The 17,556-nt window shown below is 41.4% G+C and overlaps 1 protein-coding gene across 2 annotated transcripts; it reads left to right on the top strand.

Moving 5' to 3' along the window:
- The first annotated feature begins 217 nt into the window (after positions 1–217).
- Positions 218–14,096, top strand: LOC139531891 (ADP-ribosyl cyclase/cyclic ADP-ribose hydrolase 1). 2 transcript variants are annotated; one of them, XM_071328830.1, is made up of 10 exons: positions 218–240; positions 1,366–1,496; positions 1,603–1,726; positions 9,117–9,243; positions 9,472–9,610; positions 10,108–10,190; positions 10,369–10,442; positions 10,534–10,626; positions 10,937–11,023; positions 13,840–14,096. In XM_071328830.1, exons 2-10 carry the CDS (start codon positions 1,442–1,444, stop codon positions 13,934–13,936), a joined length of 879 nt encoding a protein of 292 aa, XP_071184931.1. In that variant the 5' UTR covers positions 218–240; positions 1,366–1,441; the 3' UTR covers positions 13,937–14,096. The 2 variants fall into 2 exon arrangements, with proteins under 2 accessions (XP_071184931.1, XP_071184933.1); XM_071328832.1 differs by lacking the exons at positions 218–240; positions 13,840–14,096 and adding an exon at positions 12,033–13,102 and having other exon boundaries at positions 1,369–1,496.
- The last annotated feature ends 3,460 nt before the right edge of the window (positions 14,097–17,556 follow it).

Genomic DNA, 17,556 nt, shown 5'->3' with positions numbered 1-17,556 from the left:
ATGAACACCACTCCTATGGACATCCAGATGTTGTGGAGCTAACTGTCCATCAACTCATCAATGTTTGTGTCCCTTCTTATGCAGTGGTAAGCACTTCTTGGTCTTTGTCTGGTTTGTATGTATTCGTTTTTTGACTGAGTGTTTCTATTGAATATGTTTGACATGATTACTGATTTATTACCATCTTATTGTTTCCTGTTGATTTATTCTAATCGTAGGTAAGGTATTGGTGTTGAGTTGGTGAGTTTTAACTGTACTTTACTTCATGAGTGATAAGAAAATGAATGATTGGCTTTTAACAAAAATATGTGTCATTCATCAGTAATGTCTGCCTTAATTTGAGTGTGTGTGCTTGATGGACTGTTGACCCTTACATCTACTGTAAACAGCTGAAAGATAACCACCTTTATGACAGGACACAAAGACAGTGGGAAGAGACAGCCACATTCCCTTAGCTGATTAGATTTAACAGGCAACAAACCCAGTGTGTGTTCTCTTGAGAGTAGTGAGAGACGCAAGGAGCTCTGCCAGCCACTGGTTACTCTACTAACCCAACTCATAAACCCTATCTCTAACTAAAGTCATACCCTCCGACTCACCAACTCCTCACTATTACACACACTGACCAGAATCTTACACTACCTACCAAAAATGTTAACCTGACACTATGTATGGCCTGTTTGTATGTCTTTCTGCAAACTTCTAGTGGTTGACCTCTCCCCCATTGCACAAATGTGCCTCCTAGTAGTATAGCGTGAAATTATAATTGGAGTCACATTTGGGATAACACATGGGTCATCTCTTCTTTTACCTCACACTTGAGGTCACCAAGCATGCAAACACACACACACACACACACACACACACACACACACACACACACACACACACACACACACACACACACACACACACACACACACACACACAGAGAGAGAGCATGAAATTATAATAAGAGTCTCCCCCCTCTTGTACACTGCTGCTATTCGCTGTTTGTTAGTTACCTATGCATAGTCACTTCGCCCCCACCTACATGTACAGATTACCTCAACTAGCCTGTACCCACGCACACTGACTCGGTACCGGTGCCCCCTGTATATAGCCTCGTTATTCTTATTGTGTTACGTTTTATTATTACTTTTTATTTTAGACTACTTGGCAAATATTTTCTTCTTCTTGAACTGCACTGTCTACACTTGTTGTATTCGGGGCATGTGTCAAATAAAGTTTGATTTGATTTGGTGATAACACTGAGTTGGTCTCTCCATTGAGTTCACACTCTTGATGTCAATTGATGTCACCAAGCACGTGCACACACATACACACACTTCGTTACTCACTCACTCTTTCTTTCTCTATTGACAGTGACAGGGCCTAACTCTGAAAGTAAGAGGGGTCTGGGGCGTACCTTGGAGAGCTCCATCCATGAGCTCTGAACACCATGACCTTTCAGAAGTCTTCGTCGACCTCTAGCATATTCCACATGCTCATATTATGTGAGTTATTTTCTATAGTCCCTCCATAACCTGAGTGAAAGAACACCTTTATAGACATTGATGAATACATTCAGAGGTATTGTACTTGTGTTATTTCTTTCATCAGGGTTTGTCATTGTCCTGTTCTGCACTGATGGTTTGAGAGCTGAGATGGGGACGACACCTAACCTGAAACACATTGTGATTGGTCGATGTTACAGCTACATAACACTAGTTTGCCCTAATTCCAGGTAAAGTGTGGGTAAGACATGAAAAAGTAGGCAGTTTGACCGACTTAGTGTCTTGACAAATCAAATGCATTTCTAACATAGAATCCCTTACGGAAAACCACATGATTTCACATGTGGAAAATAACATGATTTCACATGTGAAAAAGTGTTTGTGGAACATAGTAGCCACAAAATAGCCACCTTTTATAATAAAGTATTGCAGGCTAACAATAAAATACAATTGCTTACAGTTGCCAAAGAAAAATCTAATCAAATGTATTTTTATAGCCCTTCTTACATCAGCTGATATCTCAAAGTGCTGTACAGAAACCCAGCCTAAAACCCCAAACAGCAAGCAATGCAGGTGTAGAAGCACGGTGGCTAGGAAAAACTCCCTAGAAAGGCCAAAACCTAGGAAGAAACCTAGAGAGGAACCAGGCTATGAGGGGTGGCCAGTCCTCTTCTGGCTGTGCCGGGTAGAGATTATAACAGAACATGGCCAAGATGTTCAAATGTTCATAAATGACCAGCATGGTCAAATAATAATAATCACAGTAGTTATCGAGGGTGCAACAATTCATAATCTCAAGAGTAAATGTCAGTTGGCTTTTCATAGCCGATCATTAAGAGTATCTCTACCGCTCCTGTTGTCTCTAGAGAGTTGAAAACAGCAGGTCTGGGACAGGTAGCACGTCCAGTGAACAGGTCAGGGTTCCATAGCCGCAGGCAGAACAGTTGAAACTGGAGCAGCAGCACGGCCAGGTGGACTGGGAAGAGCAAGGATTCATCATGCCAGGTAGTCCTGAGGCATGGTCCTAGGGCTCAGGTCCTCTGAGAGAGAGAGAGAGAAAAAAAGAAAGAGAGAAAACAATATGAAAGCACATTTACTTTACCGGTAGAAATACTGTTTTGTTGTTTTTGATATTTTCATCTTTATAAGTGAATTCATACATTCCCAGTCATTCATTCGTTTAGTTCGATATTTATGGACGCGACCCAACCATTCGTTTTTTATGTTCCATGGCAACGTTCTTATCCCTTGTTAGCCAGCTAGCTACGGCTAACACAGTCACAACCTTTGCAGGTAGAGTAACAGCAAAGTAGCTGTTTTCTGTTGACATTCATTTGGATACATCCATAACAATGAGCTGATAATGGCTGATTTTGCCTAGCATAGGTAGAAAAGTTTTCCTTCTCGTCAGGACACTCAACACTTCATAATGAGGAGATCGCATTGTATATCCAACACTAGGCTCGAAATTTTAACAATTGTTTGTTGCTAGCAAACCTGTCTATATGACAACCAAATTAAAAAATATCAGTTGCTGAAAACAGCTGGTCAAACTAGAAACATGGAAGTATTTGACAGCATAGCGCCACTTGTGTCATGACTGCAACAGTAGGGACCAGATACATTCTTGTTCATCACTCACCACGTTAAGTCGTCAGACGCTCCCCAAAAAATACGTCTCTGCAAAAACAAATCAATGAAAGTCTGCTAGCAAAGTTTGTTCCTCGTAGGACCTGCATTTACAATGTATCTAATTCCGTTTTGTGTGGTTGTTGGTTTAGCATTCTGTAACTTTGTAGCAAGTACGGTTTGCATATGTAGGCGCTTATTGCGTCATGATTGCAAGGTGTCCCGATATCTTTTCGAACTGTCCAGTTATCTGGTTTTAATGTCCATTCTAGAATGCCCTTTTAACCAATCAGAAGCGAGTATTCAATAATGCTGTGGTATGTTTAATTATAAACGGGGTGGTTCGAGCCCTGAATGCTGATTGGGTGACAGCCATGGCATATCAGACCGTATACCATGGGTATGACAAAACATTTATTTTTACTGCTCTATTTACATTGGTAAACATTTTATAATAGCAATATGGCACCTTTGGGGTTTGTGGTATATGGCCAATATACCATGGCTAAGGGCTGTATCCAGGCACTCCGCATTGCGTCGTGCATAAGAACAGCCCTTAGCCATGGTATATTGGCCATATACCACACCGCCTTGTGCCTAATGGCTTAATTATAAACTGGGTGGTTCGAGCTCTGAATGTTGATTGTCTGACAGCCATAGTATATCAGACCGTATACCACTTGTATTACAAAACATGTATTTTTACTGCTCTAATTACGTTGGTAACCAGTTTATAATAGCAATAAAGCACCTTGGGGGTGTGTGATATATGGCCAATATCCCACAGCTAAGGGCTGTGTCCAGGCACTCTGTGTGTGTGTGTGTGTGTGTGTGTGTGTGTGTGTGTGTGTGTGTGTGTGTGTGTGTGTGTGTGTGTGTGTGTGTGTGTGTGTGTGTGTGTGTGTGTGTGTGTGTGTGTGTGTGTGTGTGTGTGTGTGTGTGTGTGTGTGTGTGTGTGTGTGTGTGTGTGTGTGTGTGTGTGTGTGTGTGTGTGTGTGTGTGTGTGTGTGTGTTTGTTTGTTTGCCTGTGTCATGAACGCTGAGTGCAAACTGCTTCAGTGTGCTCACACTTGATTTATTCATTCAATTACCCTTCATCTTCATTGGAATGATCACAGCGGTGCAATGCAAGTGCTCATAAAACATAAAAGTTTCACTGTACCTCCATTACTGAATAAGAAATGGGGTTGACAGTCACAGTCACAGTCAATCAAATCAAATCAAATCAAGTTTATTTTATATAGCCCTTGGTACATCAGCTAATATCTCGAAGTGCTGTACAGAAACCCGGCCTAAAAGTCAATACATCCTTCGCGTGTGGGTTTTCGTCAACCTCCAGCAATGAGCCTTTAAAGTACTTCCTGTTTCGGTACGGAGTTATGGTGGTTAATTTTTACTCTTATGACTCTATCAAAGCAGGCAAAGTTCGAAGCAAGTCTGAAAACATGGTTACAGTAGCTAAAAAAATTGCGCAATACGTACAAATGTACAATGAATGACAATAACCTCGTGAAACCAGACGTCAATTTGTTAAAAGGACATGTCATCTCGCCACCTTCCACTTCAATGTAATTATACCGCAAATCAATCACATCAGTGGCCATGCAAAACAAACACAAAGCACCTACCATTTCACGAATGCATATATACAGTTGAAGTCGGAAGTTTACATACACCTTAGCCAAATGCATGTAAACTTAGGGTTTCACAATTCTTGATATTTAATCCGGTTAAAAATTCCCTGTCTTAGGTCAATTAGAATCATCACTTTTTATTTTAAGAATGTGAAATGTCAGAATAATAGCAGGGAGAAATATTTATTTAAGCTTTTATTTCTTTCATCACATTCCCAGTGGGTCAGAAGTTTACATACACTCAATTAGTATTTGGTAGCATTGCCTTTAAATTGTTTAAATTCACGCAACAATAAGTTGCGTGAATTTTGGCTCATTCCTCCTGACAGAGCTGGTGTAACTGAGTCAGATTTGTAGGCCTTCTTGCTTGCACACGCTTTTTCAGTTCTGCCCATAAATCTTCTATGGGATTGAGGTCAGGGCTTTGTGATGGCCACTCCAATACCTTGACTTTGTTGTCCTTAAGCCATTTTGCCACAACTTTGGAAGTATGCTTGGGGTCATTGTCCATTTGGAAGACCCATTTGCGACCAAGCTTTAACTTCCTGACTGATGTCTTGAGATGTTGCTTCAATATATCCACATAATTATCCTGCCTCATGATGCCATCTATTTTGTGAAGTGCACCAGTCCCTCCTGCAGCAAAGCACCCCCACAACATGATGCTGACAACCCCGTGCTTCCCAGTTGGGATGGTGTTCTTCGGCTTGCAAGCCTCCCCCTTTTTCCTCCAAACATAACGATGGTCATTAGGGCCAAACAGTTATATTTTTGTTTCATCAGACCAGAGGACATTTCTTCAAAAAGTACCATCTTTGTCCCGATGTGCAGTTGCAAACCGTAGTCTGGCTTTTTATGGCGGTTTTAGAGAAGTGGCTTCTTCCTTGCTGAGCGGCCTTTCAGGTTATGTCAATATATGACTAGTTTTACTGTGGATATTGTCACGCCCTGACCTTAGAGAGCCTTTTTTATTCTCTATTTGGTTAGATCAGAGTGTGACTTGGGTGGGCAAATCTATGTTTCTATTTCTTTGTTGGCCTAGTATGGTTCCCAATCAGAGGCAGCTGTTTATCATTGTCTCTGATTGGGGATCATACTTAGGCAGCCCTTTTTCCCCCTTCAGTTGTGGGATCTTGATTTTGTTAGTTGCTGTATAGCCTGCAGAACTTTACGTTCGTTTTTGTATTTTGTTGGTTTTTTGGTGTTCATTTTAAATAAAAGTAAGATGTTCGCCTACCACGCTGCACCTTGGTCTCATTCCAACGACGAGCGTAACAGATATAGATACTTTTGTACCTGTTTCCTCCAGCATCCTCACAAGTTCCTTTGCTGTTGTTCTGGGATTGATTTGCACTTTTTGCACCAAAGTACGTTCATCTCTAGGAGACAGAACGTGTCTCCTTCCTGAGCGGTATGACAGCTGCGTGGTCCCATGGTGTTTATACTTGCGTACTATTGTTTGTACAGATGAACGTGGTACCTTCAGGCGTTTGAAAGTTGCTCCCAAGGATGAACCAGACTTGTGGAGGTCTACAAAAAAAATTCTGAGGTCTTAGCTGATTTCTTTTGATTTTCCCATGATGTCAAGCAAAGAGGCACTGAGTTTGAAGGTAGGCCTTGAAATACATCCAAAGGTACACCTCCAATTGACTCAAATGATGTCAATTAGCAAACACTGTCATGAAGTATTATGACCATCCTGTGTCGTTTTACTTGGACAAAAAAAATACACTTTTTGATTCTGTCAAGAAGAATTATGACCACCATAATCATATCAGCCAGATAGGCCTATCACGAGCATGGCCATATGTCAGTCATCACTCAAAAAGATAGTGTCTTGTCCTGCTCTTGAAATTTGCTCCTGCATTCATCCCAGTCATCAGCAACAGAGCATTGGGGTACAGTAGGTACATGTCTGACATCAATGTGTGCACAATTACAATAATTTAATATGGTACATATCAGAAAATGTTATATAACATACACATGAAGTTTTCAAGTAGGCTATGGTGTAATCTACAATGCTTCGCCTTGTGTGGTAGGTTTTGTGGGATTTGACACTCTTATGTAGGTGTCATAATCAGACATAAAATAACTACCGCGATAGGTTTTGTGGGTTTTAACACTCTTATGTAGGTGTCATAACCAGCCATAAAATAATGCAATATATGTCACAACAGGTCTAAATATGTGTCATGACTGTATTATGACAGGTTATGACAAGTTATGTCAGCTGTTAAGACATATTATGACATGTTTATGACCGTGTCATAATGTTTTATGATGCTTGCTGTTAAGAAAGTAGAAGTGGAAAACTATTGCGAGTACTGCTCCAGATCACTTGATATCTACCTCAAGGGGGAGAGAGTGAGGAGAGCGGATAAGAAAAAAGGGGAGAGGGAGAGAGAGAGACCCAACTTAACCCAAACTAAACTCTCTATAAGGGGAAAGGGGGATACCTAGTCAGTTGTACAAATGAAATGTGTCTGAATCAGAGAGGTGTGGGGGGCTGCCCTATAGTACAGCAGAGCTCGTGTCCGACTACATGTTTTTTGCATCCGCATGTTGTCCATTTATTTCACATGAGATCATGTTGTCACATGTTATCACATTAACTTCACATGTAATCACGTGATCCCATGTGATTTTGTGAAATTCATGTGGTTTTTTCGTAAGGGATCTTATTTCATTATATGCAACATGTTCTCAACATGACATATTTTTTTAAATGTTATCTATGATTAGATATACATTACCAGTCAAAAGTTTGGACACACCTACTCATTCAAGGATTTTCTTCATTTGTACTATTTTTTACATTGTAGAATAATATTTAAGACATCAAAACTATAAAATAACACATATGGAATCATGTAGTAACCAAAAAAGTGAAACAAATCAATTTTAGATTCTTCAAAGTAGCCACCCTTTGCCTTGATGACAGCTTTGCACACTCTTGGAATTATCTCAACCAGCTTCACCTGGAATGCTTTTCCAATAGTCTTGAAGGAGTTCCCACATATGCTGAGCACTTGTTAGCTGCTTTTCCTTCACTCTGCGGTCCAACTCATCCCAAACCTCAATTGGGTTGAGGTCAGGTGATTGTGGAGGCCAGGTCATCTTATGCAGCACTCCATCACTCTCCTTCTTGGTCAATTTGCCCTTACACAGCCTGGAGGTATGTTGGGTCATTGTCCTGTTGAAAAACAAATGATAGTCTCACTAAGCGCCAACCAGATTGGATGGAATATCACTGCAGAACGCTGCAGAATGCTGTAGCCATGCTGGTTAAGTGTGCTTGAATTCTAAATATATCACCGACAGTGTCACCAGCAAAGCACCCCCACACCATCACACTTCCTATACCATGCTTCACGGTGGGAACCTCACATGCAGAGATCATCCGTTCACCTACTCCGTGTCTCAGAAAGACAAAGCAGTTGGAACCAAAAATCTCAAATTTGGACTCATCAGACCAAAGGACAGATTTCCACTGGTCTAATGTCCATTGCTCGTGTTTCTTGGCCCAAGCAAGTCTCTTCTTATTATTGGTGTCCTTTAGCAGTGGTTTCTTTGCAGCAATTCGACCATGAGGGCCTGATTCATGCAGTCTCCTCTGAACAGTTGATGTTGAGAGGTGTCTGTTACTTGAACTCTGTGAAGCATTTATTTGGGCTGCAATCTAAGGTGCAGTTAACTCAAATGAACTTATCCTCTGCAGCAGAGGTAAATCTGGGTCTTCCTTTCTTGTGGCAGTCCTCATGCGAGTCAGTTTCATCATTGCACTTGATGTTTTTTGCGACTGCACTTGAAACTTTAAAGTTCCTGGAATTTTCTGGCTTGACTGACCTTCATGTCTTAAAGTAATGATTGGCTGTCATTTCTCATTGATTATTTGAGCTGTTCTTGCCATAATAGGAACTTGGTCTTTTACCAAATAGGGCTATATTCTGTATACCAACCCTACCATGTCACAACACAACTGATTGGCTCAAAAGCATTAAAAAGGAAATCAATTCCACAAATTAACTTTTAACAAGGCAGATCTGTTAATTGAAATGCATTCCAGGTGACTACCTCATGAAGCTGGTTGAGATAATTCCAAGAGTGTGCAAAGCTGTCATCAAGGCAAAGGGTGGCTACTTTGAAGAATCTCAAATATTAAATATATTTTGATTTGTTTAACACTTTTTTGGTTACTACATGATTCCATATGTGTAATTTCATAGTTTTGATGTCTTCACTATTATTCTACAATGTAGAAAATAGTAAAAATAAAGGAAAACCCTGGAATGAGTAGGTGTGTCCAAACTTTTGACTGGTACTGTAGGTAAAAGTGCTGTGTGTGTTACTGTAGCTATGACTGTGAGGAGATCTGGAGGGAGTTTGAGGAGGCTGTAATGAGGAAGTCTCGCTGTAATGTGAAGATTAAGGACTACAAAAGGATGTTCCATGCCACACCACAGACTCTGACATGTGGTAAGGTGAGTATCACCATGGCAGCGCTGGATTCTTATCCGAGACAGGTAGGACCTGATCCTAGATCAGCATTCCTACCCTGTGACACTTTATGAATACGGGCCCTGAATCCTCTGAGGATGTAACTGACTGTGTTGTGTTTTTGAGTATCTTTGATTTATTGAGTATCTACTGTATGATTCCTCTGATATCTAGTATCTGGTTTGTGCTTGTTGCCCTTGTGGTTTTTGTAGTTGCTGTTCTGGAGTAAGACCAGGGAGCTGATGCACAGCTATGCAGCTGTAACACGTCGTTTCTGGACCCTGGAGGACACGCTGGTGGGATACATGTTCAATGACCTCATCTGGTGCGGACAGGAAGAGAAAGACAGAGGTAGGATTCATCATGGTCTGAGAGAGAGAGAGAGAGAGTTATGATTCTTTTCTTCACATTGTTCCCAAAAGAACTGAAGGAACAGTTGTTCCAGTGGGTGCCAAGTCATCACTCCAAAGCCCCTGATGAGGAGAGAGGTCACAATATGACAGGCTGGGGCTCTGTGGTTGACCACAGATGTAATGTTTGGATCAGTGCTTACAGGAAGTTGAGACAGAGTGGGGGATATTGCACACATAGGGTGTTGTGTAGTGCAGCTGTATCAGAACACCATGTGTTACACCCCCATCTCTGTGGTAAACTCTTCCAATTTTGCACCGGAGAGATCCCCCTCCTGCTCTGCACACGAATCAAAGGAGAATTACTTTCCTTTTCCTTAGAAGGATAACGTACTCTTCACAGCAGATATCATTGACTTTGTCTATGGGGTGGTTTTTCTATGTAAAAAATGGCTGTCTCTTTCTTATGAAGCTCCTTCATGTGTTTCTCTTTGTTAGGCTTTGATTTCAACTCTTGCCCAGACTGGTCAACGTGTGTAAACCATCCTGTCTATTCCTTGTGGAGACAAGCCTCACAAAACGTAAGCTCACTCACAAAATGGTAGCCTAAATTACATGAATGCCACTAATCTCATGGCAATATTTTTGTGGTAGGGATATGCCTTGTGATTTTGAGATACTGAGTGACGGCATGACATGTCTACTGTATATTGTGGACTATGTCTGGCTATGATTGCCTCATCTCTGTATGTTTGACAGTTTGCTGCAGCGGCATGTGGCAACATCACAGTGCTGCTCAATGGATCCATAGAGAATGCTTTCAACAGGAAAAGGTAAGGCGAAGACGTGACAGCCACTGACAGTACATAGTGGTCTAACAGTGGTAGTGATTGTTTCACTCTGGTCCTTTTCATCTTGTTGTAGCATGTTTGGGGGTGTGGAGCTGGACAGCCTGAACCCCAGAATGGTGGATCATGTCAACATCAAGGTGGTGGCCAACCTGGAGGGACCCTTCATGTGAGAATGACTAGGAATGCGTCCCAAATGACACTCTATTCCCTACATAGAGCCCGTTGGGCCCTGGTCAAAAGTAATGCACCACATTGGGAATAGGGTGCCATTTGGAACGAACCCTAGATAAACACCCAAGTTACGAACTGGGCATATCTTTCAATATCAACACAAAATAAGTTTATCTATGCAAATGTCATGCAAATTATGTTATTGTCAAGTTGCATCGGATACAAATGGTTTGTCTACAATACAACAACCTTTAGAAATATTATATGTTATGTACTTTATGTATCCTCGTTCTCTCCTCCTTTAGAGAATCCTGCACTCAGGGTTCCATTGTGGATTTGATCAATGTCCTACAGACCAGAGGGTTCCGCTGGACCTGCACAGACAGTGACCTGTAAGTCACATCACCTTTTCATCACTTCCTACTTCACTAAAACACAATTTGTTTTGAACATTTCGGTAACTTTCTAGTTTTCCAGAAATCCTGAGTATTCCTGCTTATTAGGTATGCTTGCTGAAAGCAAAGCAAACTTTAGAAACTGTTCGTACTTATTATTATTATTTGCCATCTGCTGGAACCTCTAGCGCCAAAACCGTAAAAGCTACCAACACCAAAGCAATTTTAAAACGTCCAGACTACCACTGATTGTCATGTGTGCTCCCTGTCTGGCCTCTAGGTCACCAGGCTGCTCATTATGGCCACACCTGTCACCATCGTTACGCGCATCAGCACATAATGACACTCACCTGGACTCCGTCACCTCCTTGATTACCTGCCCTATATATGTCACTCCTTTTGGTTCCTTCCCTAGGTGTCATTGTTTCTCTTTCAGTTTCATGTCTGTGCGTTGTTCGTGTTTCTTGTTTTGTATTATGTTTCGTTCATTTATTAAATTATTCACTCCCTGAACTTGCTTTCCGACTCCCAGCGCACACGTTACAGAATGACGTCTCACCAAAGGGAAGCATCAGAGTTTTTTGGTTTTTGTGTTGGAGGTGATGTCTGGTCCGGGAGTCAGAACCGGAGCTACCTGGGAGGCCTCAGCCGGTTTGTAGGTTTCCCATACCTCGGCGGGTTCGACGGGTTCCCCTGCCTTTGCTGGCTCGACGGGTTTCCATACCTCAGCGGGATAGAGAGGCTGTGATGCCTCAGCGGATTCGATAGACTCCCATGCCTCAGCTAGGTGAACAGGTTCCCGTGCCTCGACCAAGGCAACCAGGGAGATCTCAGCCGGCTCATCAGGCTCTCACACCTCAGCCGGTTCGTCCGGTTTCTTGCGCCTTAGCAGAGGTGAGCGGTCAATTCCTGATCCCCTGTATCGTCATTTTGTTCGGTGTCCTGTGGCTGGAGCCACACGTCGGGGAGGGGGTACTGTCACGTGTGCTCCCTCTCCGGCCTCTAGGTCACCAGGCTGCTCGTTATGGCGCACACCTTTCACCATCGTTACGCACATCAGAGCATAATGACACTCATGTGGACTCCATCACCTCCTAGATTGTCTGCCCTTTATATGTCACTCCATTTGATTCCTTCCCCAGGTGTCATTGTTTCTGTTTCAGTTTGATGTCTGTGCGTTGTTCGTGTTTCTTGTTTTGTATTATGTTTCGTTCATTTATGAAATTATTCACTCCCTGAACTTGCTTCCCGACTCCCAGCGCACACGTTACCATGAGAATTTTGCTTGAAATTTTTTTGGGGGATACTACTGATTATTTTTGACACTACAACCATATTTGCATAAATCTCAATGCATTTCAATTGGCATAGGTTAACATGGTAAAAGTTTGGACTGTAACTAGTCTTCAACCTTTAAAGCTAGAAATGCCATTTGGATTTTCCATTGTTCTTGAACTGTTAAAGCTACAAAGACCAAACCAACTTTGACATGTTACAGACTCAACTTGTAAAATGAAATAAAATGTCCCAGAAATGTTCCACACACACAAAAATCTTGTTTCTCAAAAATGTTGTGCACAAATATGTTTACAACTCTGTTTGTGGGCATTTCTCCTATAACAAGATAATATAATCCATCCACCTGACAGGTGTGGCATATCAAGAAGCTGATTAAACAGCATGATCATTACACAGCTCCACCTTGTGCTGGGGACAATAAAAGACCACTGAAAATGTGTACTTTTGTCACACAATACAAGGCCACAGATGTCTCAAGTTTTGAGGGAGCCTGCAGGAATGTCCACCACATCTGTTGCCAGAGAATTGAATGTTAATTTCTCTACCATAAGACGCCTCCAACATAATTCTTGAGAATTTAGCAGTACATCCAACCGGTCTCACAACCACAGACCACGTGTAACCACACCTGGCTCCTCAGTGGGTGGGCTCCCAAGTGGGTGGGCCTATGCCCAGTCATGTCAAATCCATAGATTAGGGCCTACCTAATGAATTTGTTTCAATTTACTTTCAACTGTAACTCAGTAAAAAAATAAAAATTGTTGGATGTTGCGTTTATATTTTTGTTCATTGTAGATTGCTTGTCAAAAGATTGTTGATGCTATTTTTTACTTTTTGGACTATAACCGTTTTAAATTAGGATAAAAGCTCCATAGACTTCAAAGGCAAAACAAATATTTGCCGCTGCCTTGATCCGTTCCAGCTACAAACACCGCCCCAACGTTGTGCAGACTGACTCAACTTAGATTGTCTCAACACCGCTTTTTGGAAGCCTTCATACTTCATAATCTATAAAGTTTGTTGTATCCCCATTCATTTCAATGGCGATATGGAGGCTTCAACATTCTAAACTGAAGTCTCTGCCACAGAACTATCATAATGTTCAAACTAAAACATTTTGAGAGCTTAAAAACACATGATATGGCTTAAGATGCTATAGTACTCCCGCTAGCCTACTATACTAACCCACTATAACCCACTTCAATAACTACACCTACAAACCACCCCAAAATAACTCACTTTAAGTAACCCATTGTTTATGACAACCCTATTACTACCATTACTACTACTACCATTACTGCAGTCACTGACACTACTATTTCACAAGCATGAACACTTTAAGATTAGCAAGCAGACACATTTTCCTTAGGAAATGTCTTTTTCTAGTTCAATCCTGATTCTGGGAAACATCCAACCAGGATTTCTGGAAAACTTGGGAATTTTGGGAAAGTGAACAGAACCCTGAACACGGTAGAGTGCACATTGTTATTTTGAATCTTCATGTCTCCTCGCAGAACTCTGATGATCCTCCAGTGCATCCAGAACCCTCAACAGTTCTCCTGCCTGCCCTGTGCTAACAGCCTACTGCACAGACAGAGGCTACATCTGTAGATAGGTTACATCCACCCTAAAAATATTACCCCCATAGTAGGCTATGTGTCACTTTTCAATGCATTATACTCTATCCAAGTTGTCTTTAGATATACACACATTTTGCTGTTTGTTTACTATGTTTGTTGATTTTAACTGAAATAAAGACAGATTAATTATATTAATGTGATAATGACATCGTCAAAACTCTGCTCTCTGATTGGTCCATTCATAATGGGATGGTCATAACCCTGCTCTGTGATTGGTCCTTTCATAATGACATCATTATAACCCTGCTCTGATTGGTCCTTTCATAATGACATCATCATAACCCTGCTCTCTGATTGGTCCCTAATCTTGTTTACTTATCAAACCCAGTTATTAGTCTATTATGTACTTTGACAATCATGTTCTATTTTACCATGTATTCCAAAACCAGCACCACTTGTTCACCTGTAAAACGGTGTACACCCAGCTCAGAGCAGACTTGGGTTTTGTGCACACCAAACGATCACATTCACATTGATAAATACACATCTTTGCGTGAAAATGACCACAAGGCTATTTTACAGTCGGATTAGATTGTACGGTTGGTTGATAAACAAGGGACAGACAGAAAGATTTTCCGCCGAGTTGGGCCTCTCGCTTCCTCTTACTCTCTGGTTTAGGTCAACGCTGATTGGCTATTATACTTTTTTTTAATCAAGGAATGCCAAATGCTGCTGGCTTCCCTTGCATTCAATGCTACAGGTGGCAACAATGTCATACTATTTTTGACCAGACAGCATCAGATAGATGGGCTACACATACAGAGAGGGGTGTTGTTTTTATGAAGCACAGAGACAAAAGATACATTTTATATAATTTATTTTTTAATTATTGAAACATTTTGGGGGGAAGCCTGGCTTCCCTTGGCATCCATGAATACACACCACTGGCTTAATATTAAAGATTCAGACTTTTCTCGTCAATACCTCTTCGAGGAACATGCCAGGATGATAGAAATATCATATTCTAAATCAGCTAACGATAGCGAACAAGTTACACCCCTTGTTTTTGCTGTTCAGTTTCGTTCAAAAATAAGGTCAGGGTACTTGGTGGAAGCCGGCTAGTGATGGCTATTTAACAGTGTGATGGCCTTGATATAGAAGCCAGCTTTGTTGTACCTGTACTGACCTCGCCTTCTGGATGATAACGGGGTGACCAGGCCATGGCTCGGGTGGTTGATGTCCTTGATGATCTTTTTGGCCTGAATAGTGCCAACTGTTATTGATTCAGGGGCCTCCTCTGTACAATCTACGGCAATTAGTTAGTATTTTATGATTTTGGTTATTTTCTATGAATGCAAATAGCTTTAAATACAAAATACTTCCTTAAAACTCCAATAGCTTCCACCCCATATTACTTTAGTAAATACAACCAACTATTGGTTCAGGGACCTCTTCCCTTACCAACAATGCAGAGAGAAAGAAAATAGAGAAATAATAGAAAAGTAATACATGTAAAAATAAAAGTTATAATAAATGCACAATGAGTAACGATAACTTGGCTATATACAAGTGCTACCAGTACCGAGTCGATGTGGAGGGGTACGAGGTAATTCATTGGCGGCTCCAATTATGTTGTCCCGAGTTGTAGCTGGTGACCCTGTCAACACGCACCTCATGCGGCATGCTGCTGCTCCTGCTTTCTTCCCTTCTTCTCCCCCATTAACATACCCTGAAACCTGTGAGCTAACTTTTAGGCTAAGTAATCGAACAGTGGAGTCAATCTGAAAAAGGCATATAGAAAAAATATGTTTTTAGTAATGGAAAAAGTTTCTAGTGCGAAGTGTGGAGATGCGCCTCTTGCATGAGTACTATTTCTAAAAACGTAATAGTTCTCTTCCGCTCAAGTTTGTGATTGGAAAGACAAATTTGGCTGTATTACATACTTTTAAATGTTTTTCTAGTATATGCTTGTCATGACTTCTGCCGAAGTCGATGCCTCTCCTTGTTCGGGCGGTGCTCGGCGGGCGACGTCACCGGTCTTCTAGCCATCTTTGATCCATTTTTCATTTTCCATTGGTTTTGTCTTGTCTTGTCTCCCTACACACCTGGTTCCAATCCCATTCATTACCTGTTGTGTATTTAACCCTCTTGTTTCCCCTCATGTCCTTGTCAGAGATTGTTTGTTTTGCATGCTCGTGAAGTTTGTATTGGTGCGCGACGGGTCCTCGTACCCACTTTGCTTTTATTATGTACGATGGTTTTGGAGTTGTGTTTTTTAAGCTATTAAACTACTCCATTCATACCAAGTTTGATTCTCCTGCGCCTGACTTCCCTGCCACCTATACACATGACGTGACAATGCTACAGAATTAGAGACACATCTTTGGCGATTTAAGTTCAAATTTGTTTCCGACCATCCGACAATTATTATGTCTATAGAAAACACATTTGAAGGCCAACATTGTGGAAAAAGACATTGTGGAAAAAATCATCAATCATGTATCCTATATTCAACCTAATAACCTTAGAATACTTCAAGAACCACAATTTTGCATTTCAATTTCAGAAAATCTGCAACAGAAATTAGGCCACCCTTGTTATGTTATCATTGATATGGATTTGATAATATTCATTATTATACAGTGCCTTCAGAAAGTATCCAGACCCCTTGACTTTTTCCACATTTTGTTATGTTACAGCCTTATTCTAAAAAAATAAATAATAATTATCCTCAGCAATCTACCCACAATAACCCATTATGACGAAGCGGGAACAGGTTTTTCGACATTTTTACAAATGAATACAATTAAAAACAGAAATACCTTATTTACATAAGTATTCAGACCCTTTGCTATGAGACTCGAAATTGAGATCAGGTGCATCCTGTTTCCATTGATCATCCTTGAGATGTTTCTACAACTTGATTGGAGTCCACCTGTGGTAAATTAAAATTATTGGACATTATTTGGAAGGCACACACTTGTCTATACAAGGTCCTACAGTTGACAGTGCATGTCAGAGGAAAAACAAGTCATGAGGTCGAAGGAATTATCCGTAGAGCTCCGTGACAGGATTGTGTCGAGGCACAGATCTGGGGAAGGGTACCAAAAGATTTCTGCCGCATTGAAGGTTGCCAAGAACACAGTGGCCTCCATCATTCTTAAATGGAAGAAGTTTGGAACCACAATGACTCTTCCTAAAGCTTGCCGCTCGGCCAAACTGAGCAATCGGGGGAGAAGGGCCTTGGTCAGGCAGGTGACCAAGAACCCAATTGTCATTCTGACAGAGCTCTAGAGTTCCTCTGTGGAGATGGGAGAACCTTCCAGAAGAACAACCATCTCTGCAGCACTCCACCAATCAGGCCTTTATGGTAGAGTGGCCAGATGGAAGCCACTCCTCAGTATAAGGCACATGAAAGCCCCCTTCGAGTTTGCCGAATAGCACCTAAAGACTCTCAGACCATGAAAAACAAGATTATCTGGTCTGATGAAACCAAGATTGAACTCTTTGTCCTGAATGCCAAGCATCATGTCTGGAGGAATCCTGGAACCATCCCTACGGTAAAGCATGGTGGTGGCAGAATCATGCTGTGGGGATGTTTTTCAGCGGCAGGGATTGTGTTATTGTGTGTAGATTGATGAGGGAAAAAAT

Source organism: Salvelinus alpinus, chromosome 10 (genome assembly GCF_045679555.1).
Source record: "Salvelinus alpinus chromosome 10, SLU_Salpinus.1, whole genome shotgun sequence".
NCBI classification, from domain to species: Eukaryota; Metazoa; Chordata; class Actinopteri; order Salmoniformes; family Salmonidae; genus Salvelinus; species Salvelinus alpinus.
The sequence above is the reverse complement of the archived record's forward strand: the minus strand, read 5'-3'. Positions and strand labels throughout refer to the sequence as shown.